At 32.7% G+C, this 19,029-nt stretch overlaps 2 protein-coding genes across 3 annotated transcripts in view; both read right to left on the bottom strand.

Moving 5' to 3' along the window:
* Positions 1-357: 357 nt before the first annotated feature.
* On the bottom strand, positions 358-18,862 carry LOC128233573 (uncharacterized). 2 transcript variants are annotated; one of them, XM_052947311.1, is made up of 32 exons: positions 18,596-18,862; positions 18,155-18,300; positions 17,846-17,984; positions 17,565-17,668; positions 17,102-17,299; positions 15,870-16,044; positions 15,269-15,537; positions 14,903-15,055; positions 14,626-14,788; positions 13,357-13,502; positions 12,525-12,830; positions 12,260-12,407; positions 11,067-11,269; positions 10,672-10,858; positions 9,904-10,074; positions 9,114-9,542; positions 8,508-8,658; positions 8,104-8,249; positions 7,889-7,980; positions 7,607-7,760; positions 7,174-7,285; positions 6,796-7,006; positions 6,427-6,591; positions 6,106-6,322; positions 5,780-5,931; positions 4,328-4,491; positions 4,153-4,186; positions 3,804-3,839; positions 2,431-2,502; positions 2,017-2,133; positions 1,769-1,831; positions 358-1,606 (listed from the first exon to the last, which is right to left on the bottom strand). In XM_052947311.1, exons 1-32 carry the CDS (start codon positions 18,831-18,833, stop codon positions 1,553-1,555), a joined length of 5,115 nt encoding a protein of 1,704 aa, XP_052803271.1. In that variant the 5' UTR covers positions 18,834-18,862; the 3' UTR covers positions 358-1,552. The 2 variants fall into 2 exon arrangements, with proteins under 2 accessions (XP_052803271.1, XP_052803270.1); XM_052947310.1 differs by having other exon boundaries at positions 2,011-2,133.
* LOC128235445 (uncharacterized) overlaps positions 18,853-19,029 on the bottom strand; it is a 30,473-nt gene continuing 30,296 nt past the window's right edge. Inside the window, exon 50 of the mRNA XM_052950266.1 lies at positions 18,853-18,868. Within this exon, the coding sequence (XP_052806226.1) occupies positions 18,853-18,868 (16 nt within the window). The remainder of the gene's footprint in view (positions 18,869-19,029) is intronic.

Below are 19,029 nucleotides of genomic sequence, written 5' to 3' on the forward strand. Positions count from 1 at the left end.
TACTCTGAATCACAGCGCGAATATCCATGACAATCACGAATTATCGCATATCCATACGCAACTATTTTCACTAAGCACAAAAGAGTTCCAGCAAAAAAAACATTTTTACTTAATTTTGTTTTACTGAGGTGGGAGAAAAAGCATCTACCATAGCCGCTGGTGTAAGATAGGTTCATCCCGACCTTCGCGCAGGGTGTTTTGCAAAAACTCGGTTAACCTCGTTTCCGCAAAAGGTCTACGCTCGGGTCGGAATGAACCTACCTTACACTCTCGGCCATGGAAGATACTTATAATATATCATTTTATACACTACAACTATTTGTAATAAACAAACATGCTCGTTGATTACTCGTTTTATTATAGGTAAAAGGAATATACAATATACGTAATATAATATAATGATTAGTGAAACAAATGTATTATCAATAAGAATAAGATATATATGTACAAGAGTAATAACTAAACACATGAAAAAGAAAGAAAAAACACCAAAATCATCACAAAATAACGTATTGTTCAAGTATTTTATAAAATAATACTCTCCAAAAGAAACACAAATATACGCTAGTAATATATATTTATAACTATGTACATGCAAAACCAACTAAAACACTATGACGCTCAAGGTTTGATCACTTAGTTTTAATAAAGATTCCTTCAAGAACATCAATGTTTAAAAAAAGTTCTTAACTTATATATGACTGTCTCCATTGTAATTGATAACAGCATACGGAAATACTGACAGTCTTAATCTGAATAATGTTAATGTACATTTCTTTTGATAAGTCAGCAAACAGCTGTAATAGATTTTGGTATAACTGAACTGTTGCTGTGTCAGCTAACTAAAAACCTTTTATCATTACTTGATCTTATTTTCATTTTTAATTTGTTATATTTGATCTGGTATCTAAGTTGTTAACATGACTTTCCGATGTTCAAAGTTACCCTTTCTTATGTTTGAATGAATTCTATACGGCCTTATTTATCATGTTATAAATTACAAATGTTTGTAATAAACCAAATATGCTCGTTGATAAGGCGTTTAATTTTAGAAAATGGTATCAACAAAATAATTCATATAACATTAGTAAATGTAAAAGTTATTCACGTTATTCTAGTTTAAGATTAGATAAATATTTTTGCTATAAAACTGATAAGCATTTCATCAGTAAAAAATAAGATATGTATGTACACGCATACTAACTTAACACTAAAAAAATCAAAAAAATCACCAAACCACAAATTTAAAAATACACTTCAAAAAACACAAACACACTCTTTGAATATTTGTCTATAACTATATAAATGTACAAATAAGTAACACAATATGGCGCTCAAGGTTTGCTCACTTAGTTCTTTAGGATATCAGTTCAAGAAAAAAAACGTCCTTTTTCAAGTTCTAGAATTATCAGGACTGTCTCCTTTGAGACACTGTCTGAACAAAAAAAAACACTGACAGTCAATATTTGCATAACATTAATGTTGTAAAATATACATTTTCAAATAGCTTAAGTTAGAGTTCGTTGCATCGATATGTACGTATCGCCTTCAATTAAAACTCTGTGTCATCTTTTCCTTCTACAGGTGGCATTGCCGAAGACAGCAACTAAAAAAAAGCAATTACCTCATTTAATAAATAGATAACCAAATTTTAATCAAAGGTTCTACTTTTACTCCAAATGTTTCGTTTTCAGCAACAATTTAGCAATCTGTTCATTTTCATTATACTTTTTTATTATTTATTCCGACCCGAGTAAAAATAACCTACCGCAGTATTAACATGGACGTTTCTTTTTGGTGGACGCAACATTCCAGCTGATGGAAACATGTTCTGAAAAATCAGAATGAATTACTAACTTATTAAAATCTTGCAGGTAATACTTAGCTGGATAATATATATGTTCGGATGGTATTCAGTAGCAACCTTAAATAAATTCAATGATTAAACGAACATAGAAAATGCTAAAACTATTGTGACTTTTTTTGTTTATTATATTAAGTCATATTCACCATTACATCAATTTTATTCCTCATGTCAGACATCTTCACAGTAACGATGTCCCGCTCACTAATGTTCGATTCAGGTTGTTGCAAATCGTGATCGTCCTCATTGGAGTCGGCGCTTATTTCAGTCTGTTTAAATTTAACAATTAAAAAAACTTCACTGTCACTGAAGGACTATATATTTATATTTATATTTATATTTAGGTTCTAAATATGTCTGTTAAAAAGATTAGTCACCGTGCGTTTAAAACAGACTATTCTCAATGTAGTTTATTGTTGATTACCTTGTATTAAACAGAATGTAACTCATAATTATTTTTAATACGTATTAATTTATTCCGCGTGTGGCCAAACAAAATATGCTTTTATTTATCTACTTCTACAACTACCAAAAACATTTCTCGCGGTTCTCAAAAATAATAGTACCTGTAGCTTGACATCTTCTGTACTGCTCTTTGCGAATGTAGACAAAGGAGGTTCACTTCTAGGAAGGTCCGCCTAAAACGTACGAATTGTAAGAACTTATTCTATATACAATTATGTGAATTTTGCATGCCTGCGGACCCCATACTGTTTAGATTCTATTTGAAAGAGTGTATTCAGTAGAGTAATAATATGTAAAAAGTTATTCGAATAAACATAACAAATAAACTATTTATGCTTGAAAGGATTGCAAATTAGGTCATTCCACCTGGATCCCTGGATTCACATTTACCCTCTGCTTTATTTAGAACTGTGGGAATTTCGTTAGACAAACAGCGTAATCAGGAATAAATGATGAGGCGATTTCATACGTGCCGAATGGGGACCTCTCTAAGCCAATGCAATAACGTCGTGTGTACTTTTCTATATTGAGTAACGAATTGACGTTATGTTTTATCTCATAGTTGAAGATAATTGACTTGCAAAATGCGATTTCCATACAAGAATATTTGTCTAACGTACCTTATTAATATTCTTGAAACCAAAATTTACTCGATCATTTTTGTTCATGGTACTAATGTAGTGTAAACGGAAAAAGGTACCGCGGTTGACGGCGATGTATTCTTTATATAGACACTAACATTGTAAAGGGTAACCAGGCATCCAATAGTCATTATATCGCAAATTGCTCCATTAGAATTTTGTGTACATCTCATATGTTAAATTCTTAAGTAGACAGTTTTGTTATTTAATGTACGTAAACTACTATACGGTTAACTAAACAGTATTTCTTTTCAAGTTAATCGGCAGTTTACATTAGGTGTACCTACCTTCAGATTTAAATGCAAATATACAACGATAGAAATTAGAAATACGGACATACTATCTCACATCATCATACTTTTGTTAAAGTTACAGTTAAAAAAATCATCGTCGGCAACAACGGTACTAAATTCCGTTATACTTCATAAATACTGTAGGACAATTGACAGAAACACACTTAATTTTATGAATATGCATAAGGCAGGAGAAAAAGATATACTTCATATGAATTTGCATGTTACAATAAAATATTCCTCAGTAACCCACAAGTGTCAGAAGCCTCATTGGCCGAGTGGCCTTGACTGCTGATAATTAAATTTGTACTCAAAAGGCGGAATATTTTTCAACGGTAAAGAAACTGGTACCTTGCGACACCAATAAAACTGCCTCATTAATTATTCATGATTATGAGATTGTCCTAGCTCATCGCGCACGGTACACAACGAACCACAGCGTAGTAGTGTTTCGGGGGTATCCGACAATGAAAAATAAATTGAATTCTAGTAAACCACATTTTGGTATTTACAAGGCTAATGAAAGCAACTCCGACTTACGTCAAAATCGTCTTGGAGGCAAATCTCTGATCCGTTCTAAAGAATAATTGATGCAAATTTGATATTCTTTCTAAATTTGAATTAAATAAATGTGACAGTTTAATTATTAATGTATGCGAGTACTTTGAATTATATATAAAACACTCACGGGTTAATTACTCTAAATGTATGATTGTTGCTGATTTCATGGATAAATTTATAAAGATTTTGAAATGAAAAAAATATTAACCCATGAAAATGAAACACTCAATAGTTTGATCCGATTTTAAATTATCATTCTTTATATTAAATGTGACCTATTTCACATATTACTCACTAAAAGCATATTTGTATCACATGTATGACTTACCGGTGGAAACACACCAATCTTGTACTTCATTTGCCTGAAACATAATTGTTTGCCATGCTATCATGATTGTTTAAATACGTAATAAAACGAGATATTTAACTCCATTTATTCACCTATTGTTAGTTTATGTTGTAACATATTTCATAAGATTATTGTTTTATCATTTCTTACATACCTGCATTTCCAACGTGCCACTAAACAGAAAATGGTAATAATAGTGAGAAAAAGTCCGGCCCCGATTATTATGAGTGCAAAGCTCCATACTTCAAGATTTGCAGTGCATAAGAAGTCACCACTCTCACAGAAGCATTCATAGCCACCATCTTTGTTCTTGCATATCTAAACATGAATCATAGCATGCATCACAATAATTCGAATTCGTATTTAAATGCTTGATATATAGATAATAATCGTTTCTTATTCCACGAGTAGTGCTTTTTTAATTCCTTTTCCCGCTTAAGACACTATTGTAACGCACCGAAAAGTGCGAGAAGAATGCCCTGTTACATAAAATAGTCCCAAGTTCATTGAAAATGTATATTTTCAAATAAATTTCTTTTCAATTTTTGTATTTACATAAATCCACAAAATTATCAGACTTTCTTGGCAGTAAAATCAAACATATGTTTTACAATTTTAAACAAGTAAAAGGCATATCCGTTAGTATTCTAAAAAAACTCGGACTAACGATTTAAGTCATTTAGACAAGTGTTCAGGAATATAAAAAAAACCTTTAAATAAGTATATATATAACGTTTTGTACAGTTAATGAAAACTTGTGCTAAATAACGCTCAAACTTATTGTATTTAAACATCATTCATCAAAATAAAAATGCAAAGTAAATAAATAACTAACATGAAACTAATATAAGATTGACTTCCTTAGAATGTAAAGCGATTTTGGCTATTTTAAGTCCTTACATTGTCGACATCATCGATGCATTTCAAAACCAAGGAAATCCCAAAGAAAAACAGGATTAGATGAATGTAAAAGTAAGACGCTTCAATTATAAGGTAAGATAGCTATTAGAATGTTCTAAATCAAAATGCTTTAACATAGAAACTAATTAAATTTGTTTCCGCAAACTCATACTTCAGGTAAGTTAACTGCGAGCACACCAACTATTTGTAAAAAGTAGTTTTCTCTAGACGGAGTGAAAATGATGACATGATGTCATCTTACTCGGGCCAAAATAAAATAATCAAGTTATAGTTCACGAATATGTTTATCTCATTTATCCATTTGCATGAATCAAACATTTATAATCATTACTTTTATGAAAAATGGTAACCCATTATGTACAACTTAGAATTATAATATAGAAATTACAATTAACGCCAACATACGAGTACAAGTTTAATTACTGAAGTGTACCTAATTTTAGCGTACTACGATACTGCATGGTTTCGTAGCATTGAATAACTCAATTTTAAACAAATATATATATGAAATATACCAATTTAGCTAATCAACGGTCTAACAAGCCTATTTTTATTCCTTTTGTGTGAATATGTTCTCAACCATTACATAGAGTACCTAATACATTTTTCTTTATACTCATTACTGCAATTGTAGTTTTTTTATAAAACGGAACATCAATGTATCAGGCAACCTTAAGGAACTGACCTCTCTGCCGGAACACGGCTGATTAGCGCATTCATCAACATCTTCTTCACAATACTGTCCGGTCCACTCGTTCGGACAGTCACAGGTGAAATATTCGTCAAACCCTTCTGTTCTCACTTTATCATTGCAGGCATATTGGTCTGAATATTTACCTGAATTTCACCAAAATCAATTTACAATAACAGTGTTGGGTTAAGTTTGACTATGTATTATAACTTAAAATACTTACAGAGAAATTGGTACAAAATGCGCGAACCAGCTTCTCATTACGTAAAGATAAAATACCCGTGTATTTAACATACTTTAAAAAGGATTTAAATACTAACCCAAACACTGGTCCCCATTCATGCATTTCATAGCCATAATCCACAATTCAATTGAAATAACATCAGAGTATGTTCCAACAGCATCTCGAGCAGCAAATTTTAAACGTTTGATTCCAATTTCTTGAAGTGTATCGTTGTTTATAGCATACGTGACATTATATATTGCTTGACTAAGTCCTGAGCTTCCCATGCGCACGTCATTCAGGTTGCAATTGATCTGGAATGACACAAAATTACCTGCTAGTATAACCTCATATATAAGATAAATATTGAATTCTAGAAAGAAAATAAGAAATCACATTGACAACATAATATACTTACATTGTCAATGCACGACTGTAGATCAGAATCTTGTACTGAGAATCCACTTGATGTTGAAAGTGATTCCGACATTTCAAGTTGAATTGATTCATTAATGTCCACGTCATACGCTATAAAAATTGCTAAGTCAAACACCGCCGGTTTAATTTGTTGTTCTTGAATGAACTGTAATAAATACACGTGTACTCTTTAAAATAAACTCAAAAGAAGGAATGCACAATCGTTAAGATAAATTTATTTTTATCAGAATAATTCATTCAAAAGCAAGACAAGTAAATGAATATGCAATATTTAAAAGGCCTATTTAGGCCTATTCAACGTTTGCCTATTATATACATACATCGTATCTTAAATTAAAGCTAATCTTACTATGACCGGCTCTGTCGGGTCTGACTTTAGAAGATACTGTCCTTCCATAGAATACAGCAAAGCAGTTGGTGGATCATTTAGTTCCACTACATGTACATTGATTGTTCCTATTGATTTTTCAGGTGTTATTTCACCCAAGGAATGTGTATCTGTTAGTTCTATCTTGAGCGAGTGGTGGCCGTAACAGTTAGCACACAGTTTAATTTCTAACCTGAAAAAGACATTCCAAATGATGGTGTTACGTTAAAAGGTTTAGATACAATTGTATACAAACTTTTGTCCACTGAGGGTTTATCCCAAACTGTGGGGAAGATATAAAATAAAGATAATGCATTATCAATAGTGCCAATTTGATTCTAGTTAAACAAACATACACACCAGCCCGATTTATTTAGCTTCATATTTCCTAGTTGAAGTTGAGTGTTGAACTGCGTAAACGCGATGTCATCTAGTTCATCGTCACGAGCATATAGTTGAAAAGTAGCGAGGTCTACAAAATGAACATGCTTGTTGTAAACATAAATAATAGGTACACAGACAAGACTTAATTTAGAATGAACAAGAGACACACGACGTACAGACAACACAAACGGACCACACATGCATCAACTACACTTATCCATACATGGACAACGAAACTTGAGTTCACTGGGGTTTAAATAAATTACTGACTTAACCGTTTACACTAGTGTATGGCGTTTTTATCTTCGTTACCTTAAAACAACCTCACACCTGTCCCGACACGTATGATAAGAGCAACATTGAATGTGTAATCTTAGACCGAAATATAAGAACGCATAGAACAGTATACCTGAGTCTTCTAAAAGTGAGATGTTAAATGGAGACATGAGATACGGTGGACTGTTGAATGGTCCCGCTCTCACGGTTGCCACTGCAAACTGAGTTTCTTGGTACATGTACTGTTGTGTTTCGTTGGAGTTGTTATGTGTACGGGTATTGCAAACCTGCAAAATGAAGCATACGAATAAGTAACATAAACCAATGAAAAAGTTGAAGGTACCGATGTCAAAAGCAGGTTTGCAGTTGTATCACCCAATTAGGTTAAACTATAAGCAATTTCACTACATTTTACCTTCACAACGGTGACGCCAAGATCCGGAATATGTGTCTCGGTGTCAGATTCATCCTGACAAGATCTGCTAGATATCTGCCACTCCTCTTCATCTGAACAGTAAAGCATTCCTCTCATAAATGATAACTTTATTTCGTATTCAATGCCATTGAACATTATACATAGTCTTTAGTATATGCAAATCAGTTAATTAAATGCATGTTAAATATGTATACCAGGATTCCAGTGTACGAGCATGGTGATGTTACTATCAGGATCTGAGTTGTCAAAGTTTATTTGCTGGTGTGTTATTTCAATAGCGCCAGGTATTTCCTCTTGGCCGATTGGGCTGAGTGTAAACGAGTTTTCAACTAGATATGTCCTGAAAGAATGGTAAGAAATGTATACCAATATTATTTTCAACTGCATATGCTCAACTCATTTTTATCGATATAATAGTATAATGCATACAGAGTGAAATGAAATCTGGAAGGGAATTCGTGCCGCTAACATCCACCATGTTAAAACAGTAGCTTCGGTTTGCTTGAGACTGTTCATTAATAACATGGTAGTTGCAACATTGTCTGCACTGCTTATACTATAGGCCAGAGCATGAACTGCTATTTTGTTCAATACATACCTCTTGTACAGAAGCCTTTCAGTTTTGTTTAACGTCACAAATGGATTGACAATAAAGGGCCTGAATAAAGGAGTTGCGTCAGATTGATAGATTGTTGTTAGTTCTTCTTCAGATAGTTCGTTTAGCAAAACACTTTGTCCACCGTTCATACCTTAAATCAATATATCGATTGATAGGTATATGCACTTCTATAAAACGTTCTTTGATTTATTAAATTAGTATCACACGATATTATTTCATTTTGGTACCCATCACCGACAGCTAATTATGAACAAAAGGTAATATGCAAAAACAACAGCTGTTAATGACATGCAAAGACAGCACATTTCAGAAACATGTAAACAGCTTGATAAAATTCATATTTATGTAATTATTTCTATGAGCCATGTACTATATTTTAGTCCATGCTTGATGTACATATCGTTTTGTGCATACAAATTGTAACGTGTCGATATTGCAATGAAATAATTAAATGCATCATAAATGTTGTTGTCTAAAACCAACATGGTGGAATTGTTCGGATGGAACATAATTGAGAATCGTGTTCGATCAACAAAACAGGAGCAATAATAATTATATACTTACATATGAGAAAATAACTCATACCTTTAGGAAATGTTGCGTTGATCATCTTATATTCCGAGCCACGTTTTTGTTTCCTAGCAGAACTCTGTCCAAGAGTTACGGACATCCCTGTTCCATTTTTAGAAATTGCCAATGCTGAATCGTTTCCTTTAACAATTACTGAATTTGTAAGTTTGTATGAGCAAATCAGTGCTTTGTTACAAATCCTCATGAATAAAAACACAGTCCGTCCTGGTTCCATGTGAAATATGTTTTCAGAATTGTTACTGTTTTTCTTTACTGTATAATGTGCTTTACTATATGCTTGCAATGCTGAAAGCTTAAAGTATTGAACCCTATCTATATAAATGTGACCATCCTTTATTTCAACCATGCCAGAGGTGTTCACCGCTACCCATACGCAAGGCACTATGTCATCTGGTGTCATCTTTGAACTTCCGACGCAGAAATCTGAAGAAAATAACAATCGTCCTTGATTATATTCTTCAGAGTTACAAGTTTTTTATACCGTTAAATTTATTTATACATGCAATAAGAAACATTTGATAATCAACTTATGTGCGAAAATATCGTCTAAATCCATAATATTTCGTTCATAAGACATATATTTGTTTTGAGTGAAGCAAGTATTATGGATGCATCCAATTTCATGAGAATGAAAACAAATGAACCATGCAAAATGTATTTTTAAAAGAATCATCGAAAACATTCGTAAAACATGCAAGTTAACTTGTTCTTAGACTTCGTTTACCAAAGTTATTAGTTCAATCGAGAACGAATATACTTCAACTACCAATGTATTAACAAATACCGTATCTGTCCACAGAGTCGTCAGAGCTCTCAGTCCATTTTTCACCACATGATGTCGGATCCGAGGTCTCTAAAGCTGTTGGTGGGTACACGTCTTCATCGAATTCTTCTGCATTTACCGCGGAAGTGTTAATAGAATCCTCACTTGGTGCCTCAAGTAAAACAGTCACACCTTTAAAATGCATCAAATACAATTAGCTACAATGTCAACTAAATAAATAACAATTTGTTAGCATATAAAACCGATCAAAAGCGTACTCTTAGAATGATGGAATACAATGGTATATACTTTTTTTACACAATGCTCTAAAATATTTTATGATTATGTAACATTACTAGATTTATGTAATAAGAAATCCTAGTCAAAATATCTAAACAAGTGCAGCTTTTTGTGCACAAGAATTAGCATATACTATGCCTGTCTAAACCATAAATGCTCATTCAGCTAGCCTTAAGAGAGAAGGAAGCTTGAAATAGTGGTTAAAAACTACAGTTTGTATTGTGTAATGTTTGTTTTTGTCATAATTATATCAAACATTTAAACTAGATTATGCATGAGTTCTTTCGCATTACCCATATATTACGTTAAAATCAATTTTATTTATTTAAAACTGTAGATTACTTTGTATTATGTTTAGTATGAGTTCTATCGCAAATTCAGGTTTCGAGTGGTTATTTAAAAATAACATCAAGTTGAAAAACAATAACGAATTTGATTTCTGACAAAACATAACTATGTTTTAAATTCTAACAAATGTGTTTTTCGTACCTTTCGTATCGTTTAGTACTGTCACTAGGCCAGCTTCATTTGTACACCTGACAGATACATAATATGTTGTATTCGTTTCTAGTATCCCTTCAAAACTTGTGTTTGTTCCAATTGAAGTGACTCCAGTTGACGTATAGCGCTGCAAATCTTCGCCACCAATGTAGGAGCCGATTGCCCACTCATACTCCTAAATTTAAAAACTCTACAATATACTATTTTGAGTTTCTTTCAATACAGGTATTTTGAGAAAGACAAACACATATATTTTGCTGCCTTCTTTTATCAACTTGATTCCAGCTGTATGTAAAAAATGACTTACCTTCAAAACAGGAGTGTCAATCATTTTGAATATATGTATGTATATGAAGTCTATCAAATAAGTGAGTTTGTTATACCCTTATTTCGTTTAAATCGTCCTCACAAAACCACACGGCTTTGATGGTATCGCTTGATCCTTGGTATTCAGCCGGCGTAAATTCTCCTTGGTTGACGTCGATATAAAATGTTACTTCAAGATCAAACGAAGGGGGCGTTGTATCTATGTAAAAACCGTTAGAAGCAGACAGTGTCTCTTCGCCGGAGCCCAGTAATGATTTAACTATCATCAAAGAAATAGAGAGTGAATATACATACACTATGTACAACTAACAATTAAAACAAATGATATTATCAAATCATCTCCATAGTATTTCGTCAAAAAGGTTTAGGTGTGTATAGTTGGCGCGTAGCTCGTAGGTCGTATATACACACTCAATATAAAATACATTTAGTATTAGATGACCTGGGTAGATGATCCTAGCGCAACAATCTACAATGTCATAAGTATCTGTTGACCTGGCTTGTTGAATGCAGCTCGGCAATCGAAGTGGCATTATTAATTGATTGATCTGGGTCGTAGATTGTAGCTCGACCATTAACAATACATAAGGAATTTCTTGACCTGGGTCGTAGATCGTTGCTCGACTATTTTAAATACATTAATACGTCTTTGACCTTTGTCGTACATTGAAACTCGACCATCAAAATTGCAGTAAGAATAAACTGACCTTGGCCTTAACGCATTCCTAAGATATTGTATATGAAAACAACTCTTAAAGTGTTTCGATTTTCGAGCTATGCGTCACTTTAACACACGTCAAAGGTTTAGCGACTGTTATCGCTGACTTTAAATGCTAAGTATTACTTTTTCACATGGAATCAACTCTGACACAGAATGATTCGTAAAAACAATGCAATCGATGTGGTTCAAAACCGACTAGTGTTTCGTTCGGATCGATTTAAGAAGTTATCAATACAGAAGCATGTTAACGAAGAAGAAGTATAGATAAATGCCATAACAATAGATTATCTTGTATAGTCCAATAATGTGAAGGAACGAATCTTTGTCAGAAAAAAAAATTAGAAAAATGCCATTAATACATTTTAACCGTTTTTATTTAGAACGAATCTATTGTCTTTCACTGAACAAATTATTTTACTTATTTTTCAGAGTTACTAAACAATGGCAAACATAACGCCTTGATTGGTATATTGATTATGATTGATATTCAGATGAACAGATATGTATCAGTATTAAAAACATACATACCAATTATATACAACGATCCATTTGTATAAGATGATAAGTCAATATCATCTATGGTAAACATTATTGCGGTATAAGTGTCGTGGCCGCATTTCCTGTGACAAATGAGTTCAGAGCAAAGACCGCTACATGGAATACACGGTTGAACGACCTTAAAATGTTAAGCAGTTGTTAAACAATGCACTACTATGACAGGTAACTGCTATACAAACACAATTAATACAAATAGCAGCGACCAGTGTAGAGAATGTCAACGAAATTGAATTACCTGTCTGAAATTAACCACATCAGCTACGGTTCGGGATGAGCCGATGCCGGCCTCATAAGAAATTATCGGATTCGTGCCTCCTTTCCATGGTTGAGCGTACCGACACAGTTCAGAGTCATTTGGTGGCAATTTTAACGTTTTAAAGTACGAATAGCTTGTCCAACTGTTAAACAAGTCCATCTCAGGAATATTGCTGTTTTTGTTCCAGACATGCAGTACAATCATTGTCATTTTTGAAAGATGAGGTATTCCGCACATTTCAGAAAGTTCGTATTGATCAGCAAACGCCTTGATGCACTGTGTTATCTAAATAATAATGATAGGTGAAATATTCGTATTATCACATAAAGCTATAATTGCACGAGTTGCACACAGAGGTTTCTGTAATTAAGAGATATGAAAATTCTAATCTGACACTGAAATACATCAATTTGTATGTTTTCTCTATGCTTTATTTGAAGAACAAATATAATCATTTGGTGTTTATTGTAAAATTGGGGAGAACAACAACGGTGTGACGTGATTGTGGTAACCTCACTTCAATTAGATTCAACCCGGCATAGTGAAAGATATGTTTCTTTCAAAAGGCAAAACGTTATAACAGTGACAATATTAAAATGAATGTTATAAAATCAGTGCCACTAAATCAATTGAAATTGTCACTATGCTGAAAGAAAATAACAAAAGTGAAAATAAGATAATATATCACCGTAAATAGGAAATGTAAGGATCAAAATAATCCCGAAGAACAATAAAAAAACAGCACGTTGATCCTGAAACATGAAAACAATTTAAAATATAAAAGAAGCCATACCTAAAAATCTATTCTTACCTGCAAATCCTCTCGTTTGGCCAAAAACTTAATGCTGTAGTTATGGTAATTCTCTGCAGGATCAAATTGTAAATCTGACGTTACTGACATTGGCTGATATGATGTATTATAGAATCTACACCAAGTAACGACATAAGGGTTTGAGCCTGAAATACAAACACATAATTAATGTAACTATCATATGCTCTAGCCAACATAGGCCTTTATACATTTAATGAAATGATTTTATATCCATAGATTATGAATGCGATAATCCCTGTTTGATGATGTTTTAATTCTTAAAACATTACTGAATTTATGTATTACTATAGTAAATTATTACTAAGTATCATAAATACTAACCGATCAAGATTTTCTAATTTTTGAAATTGTGATGCATCTCGTAATAATACATACATATAGATTTTGAAACACAAATTTAGACAATGTCAGATAGATAGATAGATAGATAGATAGATAGATAGATAGATAGATAGATAGATAGATAGATAGATAGATAGATAGATAGATAGATAGATAGATAGATATATAGATATGGGCCGTTATGAGACACTCAGGCCAATAGTAACGCAGTGTATCAACTTCTCATTAAAAAAGGATCTAAAATACAAAATTCTGTATTTTTAAGGTACTTGGACAAGTGGAGAAAATGAATGATATAATTTTGTTACGTTAACTTTCCATTTCCAAATCAGCATATCAACCCGGTTAACACAATTAATATTACAATGTATGTGTTTTGAAGGGTATTTTAATATATTTTGCTTGACAACGGTCAATTTAGTATACAAACATGATTATCAAAAGTCAATTTTAAGGATATATTATTTATATACATTGTATCACGAAGTTGCATTATCAAACGTTTCAATAATGTTGCATTTTATCATATCATAAATCATTAACATAAACATGGTTTCGGGTATCTTAAAATTTAATTTGGATGGGTGAGGAATTTAATTTTGGTGGGTGAGGAAAAGTGAAACAGGAGTTCACTTGGTATTTATGCCTTTATACATTTAACCTGCAACAGGCTACTGTTCTTCTGTATATTAATTAAAAGTTAAAGTAGGACCTCTGAGAAAAATGTCCAAACTGACTTACATGTATTTTTTTAAATGGATTGTTTGCAATTTTCTACTGCTTCAATATCTGGTTACATGTGTCAGAGATGTTTAAAGTTGTATCGTGTTTTTCAAACATCTTGTAGTTTATTATGTATAATATATCGCGTTTCTATCAAACGACCAGATTAAACATTCTGCCTACCTCCGTATATCTGAATCCCACAAGCCCTATCCACAGGGATTACTGAACCGCCATTCAACGTCCTATTTGATGATGTTGATTCAATTCCATTATAATACGATGACGTTGCATTGCTGTCAAAATTACTCAAATACTCTGTGCAGTTGCATGGGCATTCAACTACCTGTAATCCATTGTAAATAGTTACTGTTTGTGACATATTACTACTAATAAATAACAAAAAAAGTTTTTAACATACTATTTATAACTTAAAGTTAACAACATAAATTGTGATTACTTCGCTTTCCGCCTGACAACATAGACACTCGTATATTGAAGCCCAATTTTCCAATGGTTTGTGGTCAAACAAATGCAGATCGCCCTTTTCTCCATCCCAAAATGTTACTCCCGTGACAGCAAGTCCGTCAGTGTCGTTCGTTTTTATGTTGATCTACAAAGTGGCGTATATACATATTTTCTAAATATCCATCATAAAGCTTTTCATACGAATCATGCATTCACAATAAATTCGCCGAATGTCCAGCTAATTACATGCTAAACAAACGATCAATATAAATAAGTTATAACCAATTAACATAACATAATACCATAATTACTGGTGACCAAGATGCCGATGAATTGTTGTTGTTTTTAAATAAAGTACCTGATAAAGACCGTTTTCTAAAAAGTCAGCTGATTTCATATAGGCTCCTGAATACAGTTGTTTAAATTTTGTATCTCTTGACATCTTGATTTTGATTTCATCTCTGTTGACAATATGCACATTTGCAGGCCTATAGTTCAGTCCCCACTGAATTCCATCCGGGTCATTTATGCGTTCAATATCAAGAGCTATCCAACGGACATCAGTCATAAATGCATCTTGTTGAGGACATTCGTCATCTACCCAAAGTGGGTAATGGAGAACTGTTCCTTAAAGATTCAAGCCATAATTATGTGAAGAAGTCATGAAACGTATACAAGCAATATATATCAATGAGTTTGATGCATAGCTCAATTCCTGGTTTCTTTTTCATTTATCATAACAACTAATACTAGTTACATTCCGAAAACACTATTGTGTATAACCGAAACATATATGTGTTTGTTTTGAGAACATCCATATCGATAAGTATCTTTTGGTAAAAAATATATGATCTACTAATATAGCAGTCATTTAACGGTCCTAAACTGTATTAAAGATATGAACATTGTGATGGAATTTAATTATAAAAATGTGTGGAGTCCACGGAAGTTGCAAATACCTTTTACTGATGATGCATTTCCCCACCAAACAACATCTTCCTTTATATCGGCTCCCTCTGCGACATATCCAGCTGATGGTATTGAACTGTCATAGATTATTGGCGATGTGAATGCTACCGTTCTCAACAAGGCGTTGTTGACAGCTTCCACAGACACGAAGTACACAGTTTCTGGCTGTAAAACATACATATATATATTTTTTTTATATTTACATCATACTGTTATAGCCATCTGAAATACATATGCAATGTAATTTAAAATACCCTATATATGATTTCATGGATTACAATATATTGAATATTATATGTGACTTTGCCATCACATATTACTCGAAATATGATGTGATATGGATATGCACTTATAAGGGATCGAAGCAAAACATTTTGACCTGACGTCATAATTGAAAAGGGGTATACGTTATCCCCGGTAAACAGATACGACAACATGTCTAAGTTATACGTATTAAAATTGTATATATAGTTATATGTTTCATTAGCTTCAGTCATTAATTACAATCGATAAAATATCGTTGTTTTTTTTTAATAACAAATCCTTATTCAATGGCCATGCATGTTAGAATGTTAGTATTTTTATCACAGAGAAGAATTAAAATCAATATAATAACAGACAACATAATTTCTCTGTATCATTTATCGCTACAAAACTGTGAGAAATGACAAATTTCAAAGATCATTATTATTCGGTATCTTATTTGAATAAATATTTTAAATTATTAATAAGCTAGGCCATAGAAGGTTTTCGTTTATCAGTCGTTATTTGAAAATAAACTCCAGGGCTTTCATGTGCAATCCTAAGTTAGTAGACCCAATAGGCCTAAATTAAATTCTGAAGTCGGTTGGATTGACAAATAATAGTTTCTTAGTCCAAATAGGAATTGTGTTTGAAGCATTTTAATATATTGTCTGTAGTTAAGAACTTAGCATGTTGTGATACGTTTCTTGGATACATGTGCAAGAACTTCTTAATGTTGAGTGTGTCCTACCTTGAATTCACATCATTGAAAAATTAATATTAATCAATCCTTCAATCAATCAATTAATCAATCACTATCTTTTTTGCATTTAAACGGTATCTTGGCTAAGTTTTGGGCTCCTGGGCTTTTCCTTACAGTTCCGATTGTTTAATTAATTTGCTTTAAAATATCGTTCTTATTCTGCAATCAATCAACTTATTAGAAGGGTTTATATATACAAATTAAGTGCAAGCTTACCTTGAGGGAAATGTTATAAAATGTATGATCTGTAAAATCAGACAGAACATCCAGTGACACAATTGGCAATAGTGTATTATGTCGGCAATGACTGCTCGTCCATAAGGTCAAATTAAACCTTAAGATTCCAGACTCATCATCTAGAAAATCTGTCCACTGAACGCGAAGTCTGTCACTTGCGGAGGAATAGGCAATTTCCTTAAATAACGTATTCAATAAATGTATTGATTTGCAAAACTGGTATTTGTTCACGCACAAAATAAATAGTCAATTTTAATTGCATTTCATTACATAAAACTCATTAATTTGAATAAGCACGTTCATTTGGAAGAAATCTTAACTTTGTGTACTTCGAAATGTATATGTTTTCAATAATAACATAGTCCACGTACAATTTGAGATCATCTTACACTAGAGAGCGCTAAATTGACCTAATATATACGTTAATATAATAGTAGTTTACCATGTCATAGTAGGGTCCTGCAGTGGTTTTTCCTTTTATTGGCAGAGTAATATCCACATGAAATTTATGATAAGTCATATTGCATTCGCCGGATTTATCAACACCTGAAAACACATGAACATTTGTAAATAGCAACAGCTTTACAAATAATAATACATTACTGAACTACTGCGTATGATAACTGTTTTCATCGAGGAGTGATTAATATAATACTGGCTGTCATACTTTGTTTCAAAATAGTTGTAAAAAACTAATTATACGACGAGCATTTCACAACTTACCAAGCACCCAGGCATAATAAGAGTTATTTTGACCAAGATCAAGATTGTCCAGCTGAACCATCGTATCAACTTGCATGTTTGTCACGCCGACAACGTCGAAAAGTGGAGTTATCATAACTGAATTATTCTGACGAACAATCTGAAATACAACATTATCTTTACACCTACTTGTATTCATGTCTTTCGCAATATTGATTATATAACGACTAGTTAACTCAATTAACATTCTAGACATGTTCTTTTGTTCAACGTTTCTTATTAGGAAGATGTGCATCTTACGACAAATCATTTAAACATTGATATACTAACATATTTTCTGCAATCGCTTTCGTTTGCAAAACCGTTGGACAACGCAATGTAGTAAAGCATAATGTCCACTTCGGAAGAAAAACCATTCCAAGCATATTGTAATTGATTAGTGTCGTTCACAAAGCTAGGCATGCTTATTTCACCCGCTGCAGAGACAAAACAATAATATTATTTCTCATGTTTGCTTAGAAGGTAAACTATTTACTACACTGAAACTGAGTTAAAAGTTGTGTTTGAAGGTCATCTCCGAGGCGTAAAATAACACAAACAAAAACTTAAGATATTGCTGAAATTTTATCCCTTCATGATATTTTGTGCAAATAAAATGGTGGCGATTTATTGTGTGAATATAAAAAGAGTAACTATTATCATTTCAAGCGTATTTACTGCAAAACATGTTGTTTTTTTCGGAAAACTAATTCGTCTATGTAAAGCGTATACCATTAACTCCTCCGTTAAACTGTACATAAAACCCGTTGGACATCGCAAAAGAAGTCGAATACGTCTTGCTATATGCTCTAACGGTGAAGTAGTAAACAACATCCCCGGAGTCCAAGTTAAGGTTTAGAAAGGTAACAGATTTTTTCTGACCGACATTCGTAAATGGGACAGTATTATCCCTTGTTTTTGGAAAGCGTCTATCGGTTCCAAGTGCGACTTCATAGTATTCTATTTCCATTGCTTTCTCCGATTTGGTTTCAAGTCCCTGGTTTCCTGGAATAAAAAAACAGATTCAGAAAGCTGTGACTTCCGATATGTTATTAAATACCAACACTTGTCTAAACAGAAACTATAGGTGAAACATAATGTTCACAATATATTCAAAACTCACTTAGTTTACATTTCTTTATTTTACAACGAGTTATTACAAAATT

The sequence above is a fragment of the Mya arenaria genome, chromosome 5, assembly GCF_026914265.1.
Source record: "Mya arenaria isolate MELC-2E11 chromosome 5, ASM2691426v1".
Classification (NCBI taxonomy): domain Eukaryota; kingdom Metazoa; phylum Mollusca; class Bivalvia; order Myida; family Myidae; genus Mya; species Mya arenaria.

Excerpts from the sequence above, each read along its gene's own strand:
- LOC128233573 (XM_052947310.1), bottom strand. The coding sequence starts at position 18,833 with ATGGAAATAGAATACTATGAAGTCGCACTTGGAACCGATAGACGCTTT. Across the intron at positions 17,985-18,154 it reads AAAGCGATTGCAGAAAATAT|ATTGTTCGTCAGAATAATTC; the intron begins GTTAGTATATCA and ends GTTGTATTTCAG. Across the intron at positions 6,323-6,426 it reads TACAGTCGTGCATTGACAAT|ATCAATTGCAACCTGAATGA; the intron begins GTAAGTATATTA and ends GTGTCATTCCAG.